The sequence below is a fragment of the Oryzias latipes genome, chromosome 8 (assembly GCF_002234675.1).
Source record: "Oryzias latipes chromosome 8, ASM223467v1".
NCBI lineage: Eukaryota > Metazoa > Chordata > Actinopteri > Beloniformes > Adrianichthyidae > Oryzias > Oryzias latipes.
Genome location: NC_019866.2, coordinates 8,931,924 through 8,955,487, shown reverse-complemented (window position 1 = coordinate 8,955,487; position 23,564 = coordinate 8,931,924). Strand labels below are relative to the sequence as shown.

At 40.1% G+C, this 23,564-nt stretch overlaps 1 protein-coding gene and 1 long non-coding RNA gene across 2 annotated transcripts; one reads left to right on the top strand and one right to left on the bottom strand.

The window, feature by feature from the left end:
- On the bottom strand, positions 1 to 9,893 carry LOC101163903 (myosin heavy chain, fast skeletal muscle). Its single transcript, XM_023957481.1, has 39 exons — positions 9,690 to 9,893; positions 9,403 to 9,546; positions 9,147 to 9,303; positions 9,031 to 9,058; positions 8,834 to 8,942; positions 8,656 to 8,748; positions 8,507 to 8,570; positions 8,289 to 8,387; positions 8,109 to 8,212; positions 7,884 to 8,022; positions 7,679 to 7,797; positions 7,449 to 7,598; positions 7,201 to 7,371; positions 6,801 to 7,107; positions 6,280 to 6,350; positions 6,109 to 6,196; positions 5,910 to 6,027; positions 5,718 to 5,841; positions 5,482 to 5,618; positions 5,131 to 5,386; positions 4,768 to 5,010; positions 4,518 to 4,694; positions 4,290 to 4,435; positions 3,979 to 4,069; positions 3,441 to 3,830; positions 3,240 to 3,366; positions 3,042 to 3,160; positions 2,740 to 2,936; positions 2,473 to 2,656; positions 2,213 to 2,378; positions 1,960 to 2,084; positions 1,534 to 1,842; positions 1,243 to 1,446; positions 1,039 to 1,164; positions 769 to 939; positions 566 to 670; positions 387 to 482; positions 172 to 303; positions 1 to 18 (listed from the first exon to the last, which is right to left on the bottom strand). The coding sequence occupies exons 1-39, from the start codon at positions 9,891 to 9,893 to the stop codon at positions 1 to 3; spliced, it is 5,808 nt and encodes a 1,935-aa protein (XP_023813249.1).
- Positions 9,894 to 21,497: 11,604 nt separating this feature from the next.
- On the top strand, positions 21,498 to 22,310 carry LOC105354541. The gene is made up of 2 exons (XR_909137.3): positions 21,498 to 21,787; positions 22,169 to 22,310. It is a non-coding gene; the product is annotated as an uncharacterized LOC105354541 (long non-coding RNA).
- The last annotated feature ends 1,254 nt before the right edge of the window (positions 22,311 to 23,564 follow it).

The window sequence follows — 23,564 nt, the reverse complement described above, 5'->3', positions numbered from 1 at the left end:
TTATTCTGCACTTTCAGACTGTAAAGAAAAATCACAAAAATTACCAGTCACACATGAAGTTGAATTAGATGTTAATGCTAAAAGGTTAAACAACAAAGAATGTGCAGATTATAAACAGGTGAAAAATCAATGTTTTGGAGGGTTTGTATTGCATAATGCATTATCATTTACCTTTCCAGTATCACGACTCTTGACTCTCAGCTTGTTAACCTGGGACTCTGCAATGTCAGCACGTTCTTGAGCTTCCTCCAGTTCATGCTGGACTTTTCTGAGCTTTGACATATGTGTGTTGGCCTGCTCCTCCTGTGTAAAATTACATTAAAATAAGTTTTTTTTTCATGTCTGTCACTGCAAAATTGTCATTCTTTTAAAACTATTTTACTCACAGCTTCCTCAGCCTGTCTTTTGTAAGCCTTGACTTTGAGCTGCAGCTTGTCAACCAGATCCTGAAGCCTGGCCACATTCTTCTTGTCCTCCTCAGTCTGGGTAAATAAATAAAAATAAAACAGATACTTACACACAAAATCTTTTTTTTTAGTTGTTAGAAGTGAAATTAGGTATGTACCTGATAAGTGAGCTCCTTCACTCTCCTCTCATATTTGCGAACTCCTTTGATTGCATCAGCTCCACGTCTCTGCTCAGATTCAACTTCACTCTCCAGCTCACGCACCTGTGTAAAGATAATTAAAAAAATGTTTTGCTTTTATTTAGGGTACAATCCTTTCTACAGTTTATTTAACACAAATGCAAAGCATATTAATCTCATACCCTAGACTCCAGTTTCTGGAGCTGCTTCTTTCCACCCTTCATAGCCAGGTTCTCAGCTTCATCCAGACGGTGCTGCAGGTCCTTCACTGTGACCTCTAGGTTCTTCTTCATCCTCTCCAGATGAGCGCTGGTGTCCTGCTCCTTCTTTAGCTCCTCAGACATCATGGCAGCCTGAATTAAATGTCATTTTAAATTATAGATTGAAGGGAGCATAAACAAGACCTGTGCAAATCTATATCAATGTATTATGAGAAACAATGAAGAACCTACATCAGTAATGGCCTTCTTGGCTTTCTCTTCTGCATTTCTTGCTTCTTGAATAGCATCATCCACTTCACCCTGAACCTGGACAAGATCAGACTCCAACTTCTTCTTGGTATTCAGAAGACTGGTGTTCTGAAAAGAGGAATTGATAACAGAGTTTAGTGATTCTCTAGTTGTAGCCAGCTTTTAACTGTTTCGTTAAATATCAACCTGGGAGTGAAGCAGTCCGACACGTTCACTGGCATCCACCAGCTCCTGTTCAGCCACTTTACGTCCTCTCTCTGTCTGTTCCAGAGCGGCTCTCAGCTCCTCAATCTCAGCCAACATCAGACCATTCCTGCGCTCCACCATGGCAACCTGTTCCTTCATGTCCTCCTGTGCTCTCAGAGCATCATCAAGGTGCAGCTGGGCATCCTGAAAACATCAATAAAGGTTAGAGAGACACAACTCCTTTTCTATACTATGAACACTTGAATGCACTTAAAGTGTCTTCAAACTCACCTTGAGTTGTCCCTGAACATTCCTGAGTTGTTTCTGGGCCTCAGCAGCCTGCCTGTTGGCATGGCTGAGCTGAATCTCCATCTCATTCAGGTCTCCCTCCATCTTCTTCTTGACTCTCAGGGCATCATTTCTGCTCCTGACCTCAGCATCAAGAGTACTCTGCATGGAGTCAATCACTCTCTGGCTGTTCCTCTTGATCTGTTCCAACTCCTCGTCCTTCTCTGCCAGCTTCCTGTCGATCTCACCTTTGACCTGGTTGAGCTCAAGCTGAACTCTGAGAATCTTTGATTCCTCATGTTCTAGAGTGCCCTTAATAATTTCAAACAGACATCAAAATAAGTCATTTCCAATAATCATATCAGGCAGTTAACCAAAATGTGTGCTGGCATTTTAGTGGTTGTCAGTACTCAGATGAAGACGTTTTACCTCAGCTTCCTCCAAAGCTGTCTGAATTTCACTCTTTTCAGTCTCCACAGACTTTTTGGCTTTCTCCAGCTCATGGATGCTCTTTCCAGTCTCACCAATCTGTTCCGTCAGGTCTGAGATCTCCTCTACAAAGAAAAAGGTGAATAAAGCAGAAAGTTCATCTATTTTTAGAGCTTCAGATGAAGTCCACTTTTTGTTAAAAGTTCCCTTGTAGCCACATCTCCATGTATGGGTTTTTTAGGGGACTACATACGCTGCAGGTTCTTGTTCTCCCTCTTCATGGTCTCCAGCTGATCCAGGGCCTCCTCGTAGGAGTTCTTCATCTTGAACAGTTCTGTGCTGAGAGAGCGAGCCTCTTTTTGAGCTCCTTCAAGCTCTGCCTGGCTCTCCTCATACTTCTGCTTCCATTCTGCCAGGACCTACAGGTTATCCATTGGTTGCAGGTTTGTTACTAAAGTAAGTGTATCTTCCCAACATGTTTTACTTTTTTTAACTGTCAGATGAACATGGTACCTTGTCAAAGTTTCTCTGTTTCTTGTCCAGGTTTGCAGCAAGAGCATTAGCTCTCTCCACATCAATCATGAGGTCCTCCACTTCACCCTGCAGCCTCTGCTTGGTCTTCTCCAGAGAGGCACACTTGGAGTTCACAGCCTCAATGGACTCCTCAGCCTCCTGCAGGCGCTGGGCAAGCTTTTTCCTGCAGCAAATGGTTGGTGTTTATGTTTTCAAAGAAGTGAGAGACAGAATAGTTTGATGAAATGATGAACTGCTTTGACTAACTTGGACTCCTCCAGTTCCTCAGTGCGCTGGATGGCATCAGTTTCATATTTGGTTCTCCACTGAGCCACCTCACTGTTGGCCTTGGACATTCCTCTCTGCAGCTCAGCCTTGGCCTCCTGCTCCTCCTCAAACTGCTCTCTGAGCAGATCACAGTCATGACGGGCTGACTGAACACCATGAGCCAGAGCGTTCTTGGCCTGACAGAATCAGAGAAATTATTTCTAAGTAGTTGACCAGCCAGTCTCACCATTCTGTAAAATACCACAACTAAGAATATAATCAGTAGTCAAAGGTTCCCGTGCCTTCACTTCCTCCTCCACAAGTCTCTTCAGCTCCTCAATCTGCTGAGTGAAGGCCTGTTTGCCTCTGGTCAGCTGAGAAACTAGAGCTTCTTTCTCTTCGAGCTGGCGAGCAAATTCACCTAGGAATTTAAAATTAAAAGAGGTTAGGTTAATTGAAATTCTCCAAAAAGGGACTTTTTTCTGTTACAAGTGACTGACCATTCTCGGTCTGAAGTCTTGCCCTCTGTGCATTCAGGTCATTCAGTTGCCGAATGTTTTCATCATTTTTGGCCTTGAGCTCACTCAGCTGATCCTCCAGAGTTCTGCACATTTTCTCCAAGTTGCTCTTGAAAAATTACATGTTTAATTTAGAAATTATATGTTGAGAAAGCACATTTAAAAGAATGAACAAAGAAAAACCTTTGATTTAGCAACACCCTCCATGTTGCTGCTGAGATCATCAATCTCCATCTTGTACTCGCTCTTCTCCTTCTCCAGCTTCTGCTTGACACGCTGCAGGTTGTCGATCTGTTCTCCCAGCTCTGCAACGCTGTCGGCCTGCTTCTTGCGGAGAGCTGCTGCAGTAGCTTCATGCTGCAGCGTGGACTCTTCAAGATCTCTCCTCAGCTTCTGGAACTCAGCTTCCCGCTTCTTGTTCATCTCAATCTGAGCAGCTGTTGCCCCTCCAGCTTCTTCAAGCCTCTCACTGATCTCCTCAAGCTCCCTGGAGAGATCAGCTCTCTGCTTCTCTACTTTGGCCCGAGCAGCTCTCTCAGCCTCAATCTCCTCTTCCAGCTCCTCAATACGAGCCTAAAATTAAAGTCCACATAAATATGTTCAAGGTGTCTTTCAAAACAACAATTAAAACTTTGAGAACAAAAGTATTCATATTTTTCACAAGTAGAAAGTCTGTTATAATGACCCACATAAAAGCCAAGATTGGCTGCAGAAACCGTACCTGGAGTTCCTTGATCTTCTTCTGAAGCTGAGCACCAAGGGATTGTTCGTCCTCAATCTTGCTAAGAAGCTGACTGATTTCAAAGTCCTTCCTGTTCACAATGAAATTAAAAATGGACTTTATTGACAGTCTTGAAGTATTTCCTAATGTGTTTGTTTAAAATGCAATGCATGAAAGTAACATTGTAGTTTTATGAAGAATGTCTCTTTATATTTTCTTCAAAAGATATATGGACAAACTTTTACAAACTTTTCAGAGCGGATAAAAACTGTTTTTAGGTTTTTCTAAGTAATTAAAATGTATTATCATACTTCTTGATCTTTTCATCAGACTGCTGCTTGTCATTTTCCAGATCCATTATGGATTCCTGGGCTAGTTTCAGATCTCCTTCCAGCTTCCTCTTGGCTCTCTCAAGATCCATGCGGAGCTTCTTCTCTTGTTCCAATGAACCTTCAAGCTACCGGATAAAGATATTTCATTGTTATATGTTTTATACACATTGTCCTTTGGGAAAATTCAAAATGTGTTTTTTTTCTTACATCATCCACTTGCTGTTCCAGCTTGGTCTTGGCTTTGGTCAGAGTGTTGACTTTGTCTTCCTCTGCCTGGAGATCATCCAGTGTTTGTTGATGGGCCTCTTGGAGGGCTTTCTTCTCCTTGGTCAGCTTTGCAATGGACTCATCTTGAGAAGCCATTTCCTCAGTCAGGTTTTTCACCTTAGAATACCATAAAAGGTCAAATTTTATAATTTGAATTTATATAAAATGTGTACATTAGTTTGACATTAACCTTGTTTTCAGTGGCATGTTTCTCCTTCTCCACTTTAGCCAGGGTGAGCTCCAAGTCATCAATGTCCTTCTTCAGTTCAGAACATTCATCCTCCAGCTTCCTCTTCTTAGCAGTCAGCTCAGCATTGATTTCCTCTTCATCCTCCAGTCTTTCAGTGGTTTCTTTGAGTTTGGCCTCCAGCTGGATTTTACTCTTAATGAGTCCCTCACACCTTTCCTCAGCATCGGAGAGATTCTCAACTTCCTATGGTTACAGACAGGTGAAGTGCATGTTACTACAACAACATTAAAAAGCATTAATGGTTCTTTTGGATTTGTTATGTTTATGTTTAGCATCCTGCACACACAACTACTTCTAACTTACTGCAGCCACTTGAAGCTGCAGGTCATTTTTCTCCTGCAGCAGAGAAACCATTTTCTCCTCCAGTTCCTTCTTCTTGGCCAAAGCAGCAGCCAGGTCTGTTTGCATCTTCTCATAGTTTCCTTTCATCTCCTGCAGCTCCTTCTCAGTCTCAGCGCTTTGCAGAAGAGGCTTGATCTTGAAGTAGAGTTTGAGCCATGGCCAGTTCTTCACATTCATGAATGAACGGACGTTGTACTGGATGGTGTAGATAGACTCTCTGTTTGCACAAATACACAGTGTACATTATAATACAAACATTTTCCGCTGTAAACTTGCCATTAAATATATTTTAAAAATTCTAATTTTTTTTACCTCCTCTCCATCATCTTAACAAACTCCTTCCTCATAACGTATCCTCTGCAGAGAGCCTGAGTCATGGTCACCAGTGAAGCCAGTTTCTCATCTCTCATCTCCTCAAGTGTACCCAGCAGACCAGCTTTGAAGAACACCTGAGATTGACATCGGACAATAAATTCAGTAAGTATGCACATGAATTACTTATTGTATTTGCAAAGTTAGCTTGTTAACAACATTTCTTTAAATGATACCTTAGTGTGTCCAAACTTGTACTGACTGTGGTCAACATCAATGGAGCCAAGCAGCTTCTCTGAAGCTTTCTTGTTGTCAATGAACTGTCCCTCAGGGATGACACTGGCATTCAAAACTTTGTATCTGATGGACAACAGTAGATTTGTTTATTCATTTACACTGATTCCCTTTTACATAAATCCAGGTTTTACCTCTGCTTGAAGTCACCGTAGAGGATTCTGCCAGGAAAACCTTTTGTGCAGATTCTGATGCCCTCCAGCACACCATTACACCTCAGCTGGTGGATGACCAAGAAGTTCTCCATAAGACCTGAAAAAAAATTAAGTTCACAATATATGTACTGAAATTTTAAAAGAATTAGGTCAAACATTAGCACTGTAGGGTTCTAACCTGGGGTCTTTGATTCATTTGGAATCAGGCAACGCACAAAGTGGGGATGAGTGCTCCTCAAGTTTGTCATCAGTTTGGCCAAGTTCTCCTGTGGGTCCATATTATGACATAAGAGGTCTTTTTTTCACCACTGCTATATTGTTTCAAATAAAAATATTTCGGAAGACTTACCCTGAAAAGAGCAGACACAGTCTGGAAGGAGCCACCCTTCTTCTTACCACCCTTCTTGGCACCACCAGCGTCTGTTAAAAAAAACAAAGATCTGAATGAAAAATGGCAGAACTGTTTGTGTTTAATCTTGTCTCGCATGAATGTGTTAAGGTAATCAGAGATGAGCAGGCTGAATACCCACACTTTTTGGGTGACAACATTACCCAAGTCATATAAAAATAATTGCTAATTTGGAAGGAAACGGTGCAAACTTGACATGATAATTGTATCACATTTTTTTATTTCCTCATTATGTGATTAATTAAGTATGAAATGAATGAATTCGTTTAAACTTATACGTCCTCTCTGAACTTCAGTACCTCTCAAAAATGAACATAGACAACATAAATCACATGTTCATACAATATTTTGTGAAAAATAAAAATAAAGGTTATTTCTCAGTATTAAGACAAAAGTATTTACATAAAGCGCTTACAAATCATTTTGTAAGTCAGTTTTTATCTGGTGACTTCCATTCTTACCTTCAGCTGATGCATGGGCTGCATAGAGGTAGCACAGCAGTTTGTTTGAAGACTTCTGGTAGAGCTGCACCACTGAGTCGTTCAGTGGGTCCTTGTTTTTGTCCAGCCAGCCAGTGATGTTGTAATCCACTGTTCCAGCATAATGAACCAGCGAGAAGTGAGCTTCAGCTTTTCCCTTTGCAGGTTTAGGCTTCTCAAATGCCTTGTTCTTGCCAAGATGTTGATCATGCAGCTTGTTCTTGAAAGTTGTATCAGAAGCCTTGGGGAACATGCACTCCTCTTCAAGGATGGAGAAGATGCCCATTGGCTTGGAAAAAGTAATAGTTCATGTTAAAATAGCTGAACACCTCCCCCTCAACTTTGTTGATCTAAAAACACAAGTAATTAAATGGTTCATCACCTTCTCAATAAGCTCAATGCAGGCAGCCAAGTCCATGCCAAAGTCAATGAACTCCCATTCAATGCCTTCTTTCTTGTACTCCTCTTGCTCCAGGACAAACATGGTGTGGTTGAAAAACTGTTGCAGTTTCTCATTGGTGTAGTTGATGCAGAGCTGCTCCAAGCTGTTGAACTGTAAGTAAATGTAGGGGAACATTTCAATCAGCTTGAATTCCTTCATTTTCTATAATCTTCTCAGCTGCAACTCACATCAAAGATCTCAAATCCAGCAATGTCCAGCACTCCAATGAAGAACTGTCTTGGCTGCTTTGTGTCCAACATCTCGTTGATGCGGATGACCATCCACAAGAACATTTTCTCATAGACAGACTTGCACAGAGCACTGACAGAATTGTTGACCTGGAAAATAAAGAGTTTATTTGAACATTCAATATGAGCTGTATTTAATGTCAATGGCCACGTTATATTCTCAAATTTACCTGTGGGACGGTCTGACCTTTGGTGACCATCTCATTTCCAACCTTGACTCTTGGGTAGCACAGAGCTTTCAGCATGTCAGCTGAGTTTAGGCCCATCAGGTAGGCAATTTTATCAGCCACTGAAGAAAAGAGAAATAAATGTGCTAATGTATGAAATTTTATTTTATCTCTGACATTATGAGAACTGTGGTAAATTGGCAGTTACCCTCAGTGCCGTCAGGTTCTGCCTGCTCCTCTCGCTGCTTCTGCTTAAACTTCATGTTACCATGATGCATCACAGCACCAGTCAGCTTGTAGATGCCTAACTTTTCCTCAGCAGTAAAGCCCAAAATATCAATGGCCAACTGCATTGCACATCACAAGTACAAATTAATCTTTCTGGTCTTTTTCAAAATATAATTTATGAACAAGTATAAAGTATTTGTTTTACATCAGTTGCAATGAACTCCTCAACGTCATTGATGCTCTTGACAGTGATTTCACCCATGCTGATCATTGGGAAGTCATATGGGTTGGTGGTGATGAGAAGAGCCTCTAAAAGAGAAAAATCAATGTTTATGCGGTTGATAAATGTTGAGTTTCTATATATACAAGTTTTATAATATCATACCCAGGAGCTCAGGTTTGTGGCCCGTCATCAGCTGGTAGAAGATATGGTAGCTCCTCTCAGCAGACAACTGGAAGGTGACACGAGATTTCTCCAGCAGATCTGCAATCAACCAGTTAAAAAAAAAGTCAGTATTTCTGAAATACAAATTAGCTACAGAAGTACATGTTAAAGACCAATAGAGACTGTTTTTCATGCCACTTGTTTCTCTGTTAACTTACAAGTTTCAATATCAGCTGAAGCCAGTTTTCCACTGGAACCAAAGTGAATCCTGATGAATTTACCCTGAACAGCATAATGATAAACATTATTGCATGTAAGAAGAAAGTGACTCATATTTTCAAACCATTAGATTAATTCAAACACTTACAAAACGGGAGGAGTTGTCATTCCTCACAGTCTTGGCATTACCATAGGCCTCCAGCAGAGGGTTGGCAGCAACAATCTGGTCCTCAAGCGAGCCCTGCAAGGATACAGGATACTTTTACATTACATGCCTATGCAATCACATTTTTTAAAGCAAACATAGACTAATTCGGTGACTTCACCTGCATTTTTCCAGGGGTTTGCTCCTTCTTTCCACCAAGAGCAGCAATTGTTGCAAAGTACTGGATGACACGCTTGGTGTTGACAGTCTTCCCTGCACCAGATTCTCCACTGGGGTACACATTTCACATTTTATGCCTTTACGGTAAGTTTCCTTAAGTTGACAAATATTTTGTATTTAAATATGTCTAATACTCACGTAATCAGGACAGACTGATTCTCACGATCTAAACAAGCAAACACACAATGGTCACATAAGTTTTCCCATATTATGACAAACACAAACTTGTTATTATGTTTGTTGTTCAGTTTCACCTGTGAGCATAAATTGATAGGCATTGTCAGAGATGGAAAAGATATGGGGCGGAGCCTCAATCCTCTTCTTTCCTCTGTATCCTGACACACATTGAGCATCATACACAGGAAGCCACTTGTATGGATTCACGACCACGCAGAACAACCCAGAATAGGTCTATAAGAGAAAACAAAACATTATTTTGTTTTTTTTCTAAAATGGAAAATTGCAATTGCAATTGTAAATTAAAGTAAAACCAAATAAACTAAAACTCACATAGATCATCCATGATGCATAACGCTCTTTGAGGTTAAACAGCACAGAGGGCTCATTAAGGTGGGTCATCATGGCCATGTCCTCCATCTTATCAAACTTTGGAGGGTTTCTGGGATGGATATCATCCTCTTTCACAGTGACAGTCTGTAGAATAATAGTTTAAGTTGTATATTCAAAAGATTTCACATAATATCACATCATGAAAGCCCTTTCATATTAAAGAAGTGATAAACTAAGTTGACCCACATTGTGCATTTAATATTAATCTCTGTTTTTCTTTTTCTTACCTTCCCTCCTTCAGTCTCCACAGTGGCTTTTCCACCCTCCCTTTTGATTAGTTTACATTTGACATACATCTCATCTGCATCAACAACGAAAAAAGCCGTTTTGGCATCAAATGGTGCCGTCTGGGCCTCAATCCTCTCCCTTTCTGGCTTCCGGAGGTAGATGGCCGCCGGGCCATACTGCTCCATTTCAGCATCCGTACTCATGATGGCACTTTTAGTGGGGCCTACAGATTAGGAAAAAATATTCTTTGAGAGCTTCTTCAAAGCAGGAAAAAAACAACATTCTGTCTGATATAGTGTACCTCAGCAGATGGAAACCCTTGGTATGATGAGTATCAGTATATCAAAATGCTGCAAAAAAAAAAAAAAAGAATGAAGAAGTTCAGTTTTGTATTTTTTGCCTAAATTTTATATGATCCCTTAAATTATAAATTGCAAAATAAACACATTTCAAAACCAACATTTTTACCTCTTAATGCTAACATTTATATAACATGATCAAAAAATTTATAATTTTAGTTTGAACACAATTATTTTTTTAAATGAACAACCAGATGATGTCATACCATATAGAATTACGGAAAAATTGGAGAGTTTATTGCACTGACCTGTCTGAAATGCCTTTCAATTAGAGCACATGCCCCATGACTGCCGTTCTTATATGCTGCATCTCTGCTTTATCAGCAAAAGCCCCCTACTAGATTTGGTCATGCAAGCTTGACACCTTGCTGCTTGATATCAAAGGAGTCAAAAATAAACAAATATTTCTGCTTCATGTTTCATATAATATAATACACTTAAGTGCTTGTTTATTTTAAGAATGTTTAATAAACATCATAATAATAATGTCACAGCTTTTTACGTTTTCTTTTCAAATTATTGCATTTCAGTTTTTGAATAATTTACCAGTTTAAAAAAAGTCATAAATCTCCCATGATTTTGATTAATATTAGTAGAAAAAGTTGTACACTTTTAATTTTTTTCTTTAATATAAAAATGCATAATTATTATTATTGATTTATGTTCCTTTTTTTAGATTCACATTACCTTACTTTTTTGCAGTATCTTTCTTATGTGAATCCTGTTAGGAAAAAAATGTTTAAAGATTCTTTATTTTATGTCCTATTGATTTTAATACAACAGGGAAAATTAAAGATCTACATTCAAAAAAAGATTGGGATACCAGTGGTGTTTAGTTACTGGACATTAAAGGCCATGGCATCTGAAATAATATTCCAGTTGATGGTCTTTCCATTTGCACTGGATAAGTGTTGTATATCTCTGTGGAATGAAATTCATGCAGAATTGGCAGCTGACATAATTTCACACCAACCAAAAGTAGCAAAATAAAGACAAAGTAATAAACTGTGTCTAATTGTTATTTTTCAAAATGCGGACAGTAATACAATTTCTAAGAATTAGGCAACCTGGAAACATGTCCAGGATTGTCTATGGCTGCCAAGTTTAGTGTGGGCTTGGCTTATAATTCTCTTTCTGGCAGGTAACGATGATGGCGTTACTGTGCTCTGAAATAAATCCAGCTTTGGCAGGGAGCACTGAGTCCTGTTTGTCATAGAAAGAACTGTTTATTTATAGGACAGATTTAGAAATGTTGTTAACACCACAGCCTAACTTTACAGAGGCTTGCAATATGAATTTGACATTTAAAATATTATTTGTCTTTAGTTTGTCTTCCAAATACAATCAGTTTTATGTATTTTTTCTCAGAAATCCAGAATTTGTGCTACTCTTAATTGAAGTCTAAGGAGAAATGAATAGGACACTCAAATAACGACCAAAAGGGCAAAATAACAGAACCGTTCAATTACTTTTGAACTGTCTTGCAAATATTGCTCCAAAAAGTTTTTTGCTTTAAAAAATGCACCACAATTAAAAGTTTTTTACGATCATTATGGCTTTTTGGGTTTTTTATTGTCTTCATCCGTTTTGGGGTTCTACTTCAATTTTAAAACCAAATGGCTACCCTTTAATCAATGATATTTTGGTTGTATGTCAGTGGTGTAAAATCTTTAGGTCTGTTTTTTATTATACAGTATGTATTTATATATATTCCCTACTAGCTTTTAATTGACCAGTAATGTGAGAGTGTTAGTAACTCTAATAGAATGCTTTACTGTTTGAGGGTGTAGTTTGTCCGTCGCTGCAGGAAAAGACTCTGACTCACTGCTAATTACAAGATGATAAATACTGGACAGCCTGTGTGACTATCGATGGTGTTTCACTTTAGATAATCCTTTTTTTGCATTTATGTTTTGTTTTTAAACCCCTTCTAAGTGTGGTTGGGTGGTGATTTTATAGTGATTTTTTACTTGTACCTGTGCTTTTTTATGTTTTCTTTTCAACATTTTGTTCAAAAACATTTATTAGCTAACTCAATTGCTGCAAAACCATCTCTGGGAACTTATAGATAAAAATCACCTTACTGTTCGTTTAGATCTTTTGGAGGAAAATCTTTCCGGTCAAGCAGTTATGATGCAAAAGCTAGCAACGCCTTCCATACCGGTCATAGGTGGTCACTTATTTGATTTTCACACTTTAGCTTCTTAAAGTTTCTGGGTTGTGTTATAAATAAAAGATTAATCTTGACTTTTGTGCACTTTGACCTCCAATGGGTCAAAGGGTCGAGGGCTTTCTTGCTTTCTCTTCATTGACGCCACAGGGCTGAAATGTTGCTTAGTTTAGTATTTCACAGCCCTGGTTCACTGGCCATCTGAACTTTTTTTTTTTTAACCAGCTTTTTACAAAGTTCTCCAGAAACCAGATAATGTACATACATACATGAATACAGTAAAAACATTTTAAAAAACATCACGATTGTTTAAAAATAAATAATAAACAAGAGCGATACCCTCTGAGGGTCACAAAGTAACTTCTTTATGTTTGCATTTATGTGGGTAAACCCACAAATACCACCTTAATTCTCCAGATTTAACAAAACTTAATGTTTTTAAGTTACATTTTTAGCTTATGAATGAAAAAACACAGGAAACTAGGATTGGTGAAATGCCGTCGGTTTTCTACTTGGAATGATAACATAATGAAAAAAAAAAGTATTTTTAATTCTAAAATTAATTATAGCCACAGCAGAGCTGTGACGGTGTCGAATTTTTGATCACCGCGGCGATGAACCACCAGGGGGCGCGGTGTCGCAGTTAACCACAGCCCCCCCCAAAACACAAAATCCCCCGGCGGCCACATCGGAAATAAATACAATTACAACGTACTATTCTTTGTTAACAAATAACAGTAACAACTAACAACTACATATCTAACTTGTGAACTAACTATAGGTGTTGTAGATTGACTGTGTGTGTGAGCGCGGAGCGCCTTGTGTAGGTGTAGGAGAAAGGTGTGCACACGTGTGTTGGGGGTGTGTGTTGATTCTTATGCAGCGGACCGCTCTGGAGCTGCACGCAAGTTTCACCTGTGCTGTCTGATACAGACATCTTCTCAGAATATTATGTATTTCCCAGTATTAAGCGGACTGCAGACACTTTCACCTTTCCGGTAGCCATGAAGCCTGACACCCATGAAGAACAAGGGGCAGGAGGCTCCGCCTTTGTTTATACAGACACGTAACGTTACGCTGCAAAAAATAGTTCCCAAACAAAACATGTAGTGCTATTCATGGAAATCTAACTGCGCGCGTTCATGTTTGGTGTTACGAGTGAAGGAGAACAGTAATACCCCCCCCCCCCCCCAACACAAAATCCTACAGTGGGCGGCCGTGTCGCGCACTTACGAACGCACGAAGCTTGTAATGGAAATGAATACAATGGAAATTAAATTATTAAATTAATATGGAAATTATTAGAAAACAGTAAATTTGTCGTATTTCCTTGCGAGATGGAAACTTCTGTAGTAGAATGAGGATGTGTGCTTCTGAAAGCGCGCCTGTTTGTGTAACTGTAAAGGGAGCCGCGTGTCACGTGCAGCGCAGAGGTAGAGAGCGCGCGCCTACGAGAGAGAGTGACAGGCGCGGTGGGAGAAAAGGAGAGAAAAGTCTGAAATAAAGAAGGAAAGTCTGAACACAGGACTAGCAGAAAAAGGAAATTATCAGCAAAGATGAATGCGTTTAATGTGTTTATTATAGTTCCAATCACGCACCATATGCAAAACGTAAAAAAAAAAATGTGCGTAAAAAAAGTGCTGTGATGCGGTGATGAGGTCATCCCCGCCGCGTTGATGCGGTGATGCGGTTATGGTCACAGCCCTAGCCACGAGCGGCATTTTTTGGCCCGCCGTACTACCCACTCCGCCACCCCTAAAAGTATGGTAATCAGCGTCGTCAACCAACTTTGAATAACACGTCTGGCTCTAAAGCAGTGACTACCATTGACTACAAAACATTGCATTATGGGAAACGGTGTCCCGATGGTTTCTGTAGTTGAGTGACCAATTAAAATCGTTTCAGATATCTATTGATTAAAAAAAGGCTACCGGTACATACATTCAAATAATTATAAAAGATGTAATAACACAGGGGGAGAGGCATATTAAAACTAAATTGAATATAAAGGACAACTTCCTGTTCTCCTTCAGGCTCGCTACAGCTCAGCGTTCACCTTCATCTCTCACCAGCCCCCCCCTCCCCGCCTGGTCTCCCCAACGATCCAGGTGGGGCGCTGGTTCATCTCAAACTCGCCTATCGTTGCATTTTCCACACGTATTTTTTAGTGTGTCTAAGACTAAAACTTGTTGTTGCTCACACGTATTTAATGTTAAAACCCTGTTAGCTGTCACGCATGTAGGTGTGTGGCATTTATTCTCCGCAGCGACCCATCTCCGGCGTGAGCGGTGGGCTGCAGTCACAGCCGCGCACTAGAACCGTTTGGTTGGGGTTAATACATCACTGTGCGTAACTGTAACCATAGCCTCAACCTTCTTCCGCATCCGAGCAACCCAGAAACAAGTTCAGCACTGACTGGATGTATTTAGAAAATTACATATGAATAATATATACGTTCTAAAAAGGAAAGTAGGAAAGTCTTAAATGCGGTCCGGGTAGGGGGCTGTCAGGTTTCCCTAAATGTTCCCCTGCTTTCAAGCCCGGTCATTGTCACGCCCCCAGGAGTCATATACCCAACTGTGATTGGTTGGTTCGTCAGGACCGCGCACAACACTGTAGAAGTTTCATTCATTCAAACAGGAGGGACGCATTAACATTAAACTTTCATAATAAGTCGGGGGCCGCAAAATATCATCTTGGGGGCCGCAAATAGCCCCCAAATATAATAGTCATTATTACACGTTCATTCACAGAGGCCAATGGATCTCAAAGTAAATGAATGCATTTCACTTAAAAAAAAACGGTTTATTCAATTTTACACAGACTGAATATTTTACATCTGACACTGAAGCAATCCCGATAATAAACTCTAGAGGGGCTACGGACAAAAAGGAAACACCTGCCATAATAATGCAAATTTGCAAACCTGAATTTTGTGGCAACACCTGCCTCCTTCCTGACCTTTTTATGGGGCGCCATCAGTGACCAGACTAACATCACATGACCAGTTCACTCCAACATCGTCTGGTGCAGTAACAAGAGAGCTGATTATGTCATCAGCTGTTGTGTCCATCGACTCAAAAAACTCCGCTGTAACGCTTCTTTAAAACCTCTAAAAAATATCCACAGTTTTGCAATATCTGTATATGCGCTTTCATCAATAGCGACCAAAAATGCAATAAATGACTGGATTCCTTCATTTGGCGCCCAAGTCTCCTCCGAGATGTTGAATCTGCAGTCGTAATCCATGACAGACTCATGTTGGCAAAGGTCATCTGCTTTTTTGGGCGCAAGACTTCTGCAGCCTTCAGCATTTTACAATCAGTTCACCATCCGAAATTAGTTTGGATGTTTGCTTCAACTTGTTTGCAATAAGGTGTCTATCACTGCTCTATCACTGCTCCATCAGCAATGTCACGGCTGCAGTAAATGCAGACGGTTGTTTATCAATCTTCTCTTTTCTTAACTCCCCTTGCAAATGGTGAAACTTTTCTTCATGGTCAGTCTCATAGTGGTGCTGATGTTATATTTGTTGAGCACTGCGACCCGTTGATAACATACCAAGTATGCCGATTTTGCATTCAGCTGTGTGAACAAATAAAACTTTGTCCATTTTTCCTTGAAGCTCTAACCTCCACTTCAACCTTTTTTTCTTTTTGGCAAGCTATGTAGCAGTGGTGAGGCTCACGCGGAACCAAACTGCATCTTACCCAGACACAGAGCGGTTAGGTTTCGCTTTTGACATGTGCAGAGATATGCTGTTTCACCTGTTTTGCTTTTCCTTTGCTCCCCCATAGTGGTGGAATTGCGCATTTCGGTTATTTCTTTAAAAAATCATCTCGCCACAGGAATGGACCAGAAACATCCTTATTGTAGCAGGACAATGCTGCAAAGCTGCAGGCAATCCCCCTAATTACCTGGGAGCAGGATAAAAATGGTTTGGCCCAGCACTTGATCACTTGTGTGTGTGTGATGCTCAAACCCCACCCATTTCCTGGTGGCTAACCCTCTGTGCTTCTTGCTGGGAAAAGAGCTCTAGCATCCGCCCCAGTGAGTTTAAGGCGTGAGTTTCTCCTTGCTGCTCAGGGACAGCAGAAGCACAGTGCTGCTTTTGTTTGGCTTTCCTGATTTTTAATCACACAGCAGTTACACTTTGCTTCAGCCAGTGGCTGCTAGCTCTAGGCCTCGGTGCTCCAGCTCCTGCCAGTAGGCTTCAGGCAGCACTCCGAACCCAGACATTCAACTTCTTGGCCTCTGCTGCAGCCAACAGAGCGGTGTCAACCCTTCTTTGCTCCATTGAACTTAAGACCTGCTAAGAGTTGTCACGCCCTTCCCAAGGATCTGTGCTGTGCTGTGTTGTTTTTTTTCCTTTATTCACCTGTTGGCTTTATGGTGTTATTCTGTTTTTACCAGTTTTTTTTATTTTTAGTGTGTTGGTGTGAGGGTAGGCATTGTTTGTGTTTTTGTTTTTCTTTTTAAACAATATTGCTGACCCTTGTTTATCATATATATATTTTTTCCCTTCTTTCCTTAGGACCGAGTGCAGAGACAGAGCATCGGGCGACAACAGTGGGGGCTCAATTGGGGCGTGTTTGGATTTAGTTTATATGTATATATATTTTTCCACGTGTGTATGCCGCAGAGTGGGGTGTTTTTCTGTCTTATTTTGGTTACAGTCTCCTCCACGTGGGTCGGACCAGCGCTCGAAGGGTTTCCTCCCATTTCTCCCTCCCCAGTGAGATTGAGTTCCTTGTTTTTAATACATTTTACTGTAAATAAAATTAAATTTAACTGGTACCACGTCTTGGCCTCATTTTAAACAATAATCTGCATGCCTGTGTTGCAGCGCTTTGGGTTCCCTGGACCCTGTTTTTTTTCTTAATCTGCCACAACCACTTGCCACAAGGTGGCATCGTTGGTTGGATCTCTTAAAGTGTCTGGCCAAAACGTGTGTTCAAAGTTGTTATTTTAGATTTATTTGTATTGTTCGTGTATTTATATTTTATTCTTTTACTTAAGCCAAACAAAGCAGCAGTGGGCTTATTTTAAGGGTTGCCCAGTCATTTTTAGTGTTTTACTTTGAAGGTCTCTGGTTGCTGTTTCACACTGTGTTTGTATGATGGAGGAACAGCTTTAACAATTAAGGGATTTGGTGGCCCAATTAACTGCTGAAAATGAGAGGTTGCGGCAGGAGCCAGATGTAGTTTTGCCTGGTCCTAGCAATAGTAGTAGTGGAGCGGTTGATATGTTTCCAGAGACAGGAAATGCCTCATGTTTAGGGGGAGAACAGGCATAGGCCTAGCGTAATGGCTCAAAAAAGTGCAGGCTTGTATGAGGGCTTGACACTTTAACTTATCTGGCCAAGCATTTTTATTTATTTGATTACCTAGAATGAGAAGCACGTGAGGAGATAAAGTTCCGCCTGTGAGCAAGAGGATCCTGCTAGAATTATAGCTGTCTTGCAGGAACTCTATGGATTCACAGAGTCATATGTGGCTTTACAGGAAGCTTTCTCCTCACAACGGTAACAGGAGGGTGCAGGAATTTTCCTTGAAATTTCCTTTTCCTAATGAGCCTGATGGCTTCTGTTAAGGCACGCGCACCTAATGAATTTCATAATGAAGAGGTTTTGTTGAGTGACCAATTTATCGAACATGTTTTGGATGGTAACTTGCGTTGGGAACTGAAGCAGTTCGCTCGGAGACAGCCCACTACTACAATGCTGGAGGTCAGGGGGGAGGCAATCAGGTGGGAGCGCAAGGGGCTGCCAGGTGACGGACGAAACCGAAGTCATTCTGTCCCCTCAGCGCTGGGTATCCAAAATGGTGTCAGGAGTACCCAGATGGTGCCAGACCAGCCCCAGGAGTCCGCATTAAGTGACATTATGGGGATGTTGAAACTGCAACAACAGCAGATCAGTCAGCTCGCCCAAAACCTCTCACTCTTGCAGAACTCCAATAACACCCGTCCTTCAACCTCTAGTCGGGTAAGATGCAGACGGTGTCAACAGCTTGGTCACTATGCACAGGACTGTGATGGTGTCCGGGTGGTCAAGTCAGTCCAGAAGCTTGATAGCCCGACCCAATCTGGTCCCTCAGCGGAAAAGTAGTGCCCAACGAGTTGCAGAGCCAAAACCCATGCTCTGTGGCTTCAGGTGACCATGTAGAGGTGCCAAAACTAATCTCGTCCTGCCCCTACCTGAATGTAACCATGGGGGGTAGTTGTGTGCCCTGTTTAGTGGATACTGGTTCTATGGTGTCCACCATCACTGAAGGTTTTTTCCAGGAACATTTTGGTTCTTGGGGGCTTGAAAGGCTCCAATCTTGCAATTAGTTGCAGTTACGAGCTGCCAATGCACTCTCAATCCCCTATATTGCCTATTTAAAGCTGGAGGTTAAGCTCTGTGGCAAGTCCATGCCACAATGTGGGGTATTGGTAGTGAAGGACCTCCCTGGGGATGGTGGTTCCCAAGCTCCAGGCATTCTTGGGATTAATATAATTCGTCGGTGCTACAGTGGCATTGCAGCAGTGTCACCAGGAGGACGAACCGGGCCCTCCAAAAACCTTTACGGTCAGGGTGCGTGGCCGGAGGGCTCATTGGATTCCTGGTGGGGCAATGAAATATATAAATCTCAGTAGTGTGCAGTACCCACCATGTTACTCGAACCTCTGGACTCTGCCCTGCCTGCTGGCCCTATTGGTGTCCTCTTCATGGTTCCCCGGACCCTGTACCCGGGGTGGCGTTGTTGCTTTTTTTTTTGATCTGCTACGACCACTTGCCACATTATAATTTGTACTCTTCATGACTGGGCCGGGTTGAACCATCTGTCGGGGCGGATGCGGGCCGCATGTTTGACACCCCTGACTTAAGCTATTGGCATGTGTGGAAAATTTCGGGGAAATTGCTTGAAAAAAACGTTAATTTTCCCATTTCAGTCAGACAACTCATGCAGTAAAATAATATTTGACATCTTTTATTTTTCCTGTCACATACTTTCTTTTGCTTTCAAAAACTTTGTTTGGATTTCACATTCTCTTAAGTTAGCATTTCACATTCCTTTAACTTTGCATTTCACATTCCTTTAACTTTGGATTTCACATTCCTTTAACTTTGCATTTCACATTCCTTTAACTTTGGATTTCACATTCCTTTAACTTTGCATTTCACATTCCTTTAACTTTGCATTTCACATTCCTTTAACTTTGCATTTCACATTCGTCTAGTCAGGATTTCACATTCCTTTAGTTTGGCATAAGATTCTGTACAATTCCATGAGACAAATTTCCATAAACTTTTGGGTAATAATTACCCTAACGGAGCTCGCAGGTGGAAGCCGGGGAGGAGGGTGGGGCGATAAACACAGCGCTTCAGTAAAGAAGGATGAACACCTGGACTTAAATAGGATGCTGAACAGGTGAGTTGATTAACAATGCTGGAGGTCAATTAAAAAAAATAATCGTTTTCCAATAACTCGAAAATCACCAATTCTAAGATTTCGTCTCAAAAGTTCTGTTTATTTTGCTCTACTTTCGCTACTTCAGGTTTGTTTTTAGCATTGATCCAAGTCGGTGTCCATTCCAAGCCTTCACAGTCTATTCCTGAAATCAAGGCCACCCTGGAAGGATTAAATGTCGCAATTCCACAGGTAGGTGGACCCTGGGTTGACTTATTAAACTATCATTTTATACTGTCCTGCCCAATCGTCCATTTGAGAAAATTGTTGACTTTGGTGGCGGTGACATCCCCAAACCACTTTAGGCTTCATTTGTACCATTCAGAATTCTGTGGGTGATGTCATATACCATCAGTCCAGTGTGCTCACTGAGAGTGTCACTGTCTTTATTTCTGGCACCAAAAAAAATAAGATAAATTAAAGAATTATGATATGGTTTTACAGTCTTTATATTACATCTTATTTTGACAAAGACTACTGAATATAGGACAGGGGCCATCATACCACTGTAAATTTTTGTTCATAACTCATGCCAGACCCTGGCGATATGTCCAGGGTGTCCCCTTCATTCAGCCTGCAAGTGGCCGGGATAGGCTCCGGCAGCCCAGTGACCCCAAAAGGGACAAACGGATTAGAAGATGAATGAATGAATGAACTCATGCCACAGATGCTTAATATAGGACAGGGGCCATCATACAAATGCAATTTTTATGTTCATAACTCATGCCACAGATGCTTATCTCGGTGAACCCATATTCTGTTCTTCCTTTATTTCAGAATGCTGACCTGTAACTCAGGATGAGAATTTTATTGACAAACAAGCACAATGTAATTGATGACATTGTTGCGATGGCACATTAACTATTGATATTACTCTTAAATGTAGAATATATTTACAATCTTGTTAATATTGGACAGAGGGTTAAGGTATATAAGATATTCTTGAAATATTTTTAAGATTTACATAATTTTATAACTGGAATTTAAAAGTTGACATAAAACACACCTTTGAATTAAACATATTGTTTTAAGTGATATGGTAAACAGCAAATACTTGTACAGCGCTTTTCTACCTTCCTCGAAGGTCAAAAGCGCTTTACAGTCACAGTCCCATTCACCCATTCACACACACGTTCACACACTGGTGCCAACCTTCCACCAGAGGCAAGTTATATGTATACAGTACAGACACACCTCCCCATTCATTTGAATGAGAAGGTGTGTCCAAACGTTTGGTCTGTACTGTATATGTCATTAGCCATATGAAAATGAGCTTTTATGACTCCCCAACATCACTTAACAATGTACATTTGGTGTACCTCAAGTACAAAAACGTTTGGATACACGATCAAAATGGTCTATGTTAAAATATGCTTATTTGGCAACCCCCTAAACTGAATACTTGTTGACTTCAAACCTAAGATATAGAGAAAAAAATGAAAGTGCAGCTCTTCAAAAGGAGAGATGAAAGAGAACAGTGTATTAAAAAAAAGATCTAAAAATCACACACTTTTAATGTTTTTTTTAAAACTTTGTTTTGCAACAGCATTTGTGAAAATTATTCTTTATGTTTATTTATAGGCTATATATATAGAAAGAGAGTGAAAAAGCAGTGGAAAGTAGAGTGCTTCAAATATGTCTGTAATGTTGTTTACTAGAAGAATTGGCTGGCATTTACAGAAACAGGACACCAGTCCTCCTAAACTCTGTCTACAAATTAGGAATGAGCAGTGCTGTGTGTGTGTGTGTGTGTGTGTGTGCGTGTTGGTGTGTGCGTGTGTGTGTGTGTGTGTGTGGGGGGGGGGGGGGGTCATGTTTTGCAGCTGCCTGTCTAATTTATTTGATGACCATCTACATTTTCAGATAGGGACAGAGTAGACTGCATAACCAAAATAGGACAGTGTCAGCAAGTGTTGTTTCATGTTTCAGGGGTATAAAATGATGACAGATGATCTTCCACAGCATTTGCAAGGGTCTGTGAGCCCTCGTAGTTGGCCCATTTCTTCAGTAATGTGTTGACCTCGTTTTAAACACGACTTTATATCTTCTTGTATTCCATGGCAGATGCAGTCCTGTAACAACTTCATGAATTTGAGGTCTTTAGTGCCTGAAAAGTAAGTGTTTAAAGACTTTATGTGACCCTAAATTGTTTTTTTTTTTGGTGCAGTTTGTCCTGTAGTAAAATTGTTGCCTGCTGACAGCTCTGAAATGTTTTTCACCTTGGGAGATGTAATGTGGCATGCTTAGTTAATTGTGACACAGCGTGACACAAAAACCTCTTTAAAATATCTGCCTCATCTGTTGTAACTCTAACAGTTTATTTGAATGTTAAATAAAAAATTGCAGGCTACACTTTAAAAAAAACATTAATTAACAAAAGTCTTTACTGTTGGCTTGCACATTATTCCAACCTAAAATAAGTATCTTGCCAAAATATGCTGTTTGGGAAATTGTTAACAATATATTCTGAAAATACTTTTGTCTTTTGTTCACAGGAAACTATCCCAGGGTATTTTCTCCACAGTTTTTAAATTTTTGGGAACTGGTCTAATGGATAGAAAAACGTGTGGAAAACATCTGATACATTCCTGATTTATATTTCCTATTTTACTGATTAAAACTTGTTAAGGTAAATGTCTCTGTGTATTGTTTTGATTAAAATCACATATGTCTGAGATAAACTGTTGATTTTTGTGATGCTACATTAAATATAAGTGTCTGATTAAAGCAGATACAACCAGCAGCATGAGAAGTAAAATTGTAAACATTTTCATGCAGACATTTTTATATTACCGTAAATGATTTCAGATGCAAGGTGTGGCTGAAAAGAGAACAATACTTACATAAATACAGTGTAATATACATGTTGACTACATTTAATAGGTTCATACTGTAGAGAAGCACACCAATTGTTTAATAAATGAAAATGGTCCAAGATATGAGGTGTGAAACAGTTTCAGCCAAAAAGGTTTTGCCGAAGTTGATAATTTTTGTCCAGAGGGGACCTTGTCCTGAAGCTGGAAGTCATGTGTTTTTTTTAGTAAAGAATATAACCTTAACCAAAGTTCTATTTTCTTTTTTTTTTTTAGAAAGAAAAGAATTTAAAATTCACGAACAAACCAACAACATGAGGCAGAAAGAATTTTTAGTCAGCTGTTTATTAAAAGACAATATTTGAGGACAAATCAAAAGTTGTTTCATATTTTTTGACCTCTGCCAAAGTGTTCCAAACAGATGATGTCTCTCACTTAAAAAGAATTAACCTAATTATTAAGTAACTATGTAAAATCTCAAAGTTTAATAAATTAAATTACATTTTACATAATTGTGATGTACAAGTGAGCCATGATATAAAACCTTTGTTAATAACAACAAATTACCTTTCCAGTGTCGCAGCTCTTGACCCTCAGCTTGTTGACTAAGCAAGGTCAGCCTGGTCCTGAGCTTCTTCCAGCTCATGCTGGATCTTTCTGAGCCTGGACATGTGGGTGTTGGCCTGCTCTGCCTGTGTAGTTTAAACAAACAAAATATTAACCTTAATATTATGTCTCATTCTACAACTTAAGTTTGTGCCTGTATCAATCCTTCAAATGGGTTAAAACAGTATTTAACTTACAGCCTCCTCAGCCTGTCTCTTATAACCCTTGACTTTAAGCTGCAGCTCGTCCACCAGAGCATGAATGCATAAATATAAGAGTTACATCAACATTTATCTTTCCCTATAAATTTATACAGATGATATCTTCATAAATATTTGAATAACATAAAACAATGTTTGGACGAAAACTAGTCAATACACTTATTACCATATAACGTATTATACTTCTTCCACTTTCGGCTTCTCCCATCAGGGGTCGCCACAGCGAACGAGTCGCATGGTAAATTTTGGCA

Coding starts and splice junctions, on each gene's coding strand:
- LOC101163903 (XM_023957481.1), bottom strand. CDS start 9,893: ATGAGTACGGATGCTGAAATGGAGCAGTATGGCCCGGCGGCCATCTAC. Junction 9,059..9,146: donor CTATCAATTTATGCTCACAG/GTGAAACTGAAC, acceptor TTGCTTGTTTAG/ATCGTGAGAATCAGTCTGTC. Junction 7,372..7,448: donor CTGGATTTGAGATCTTTGAT/GTGAGTTGCAGC, acceptor ATTTACTTACAG/TTCAACAGCTTGGAGCAGCT.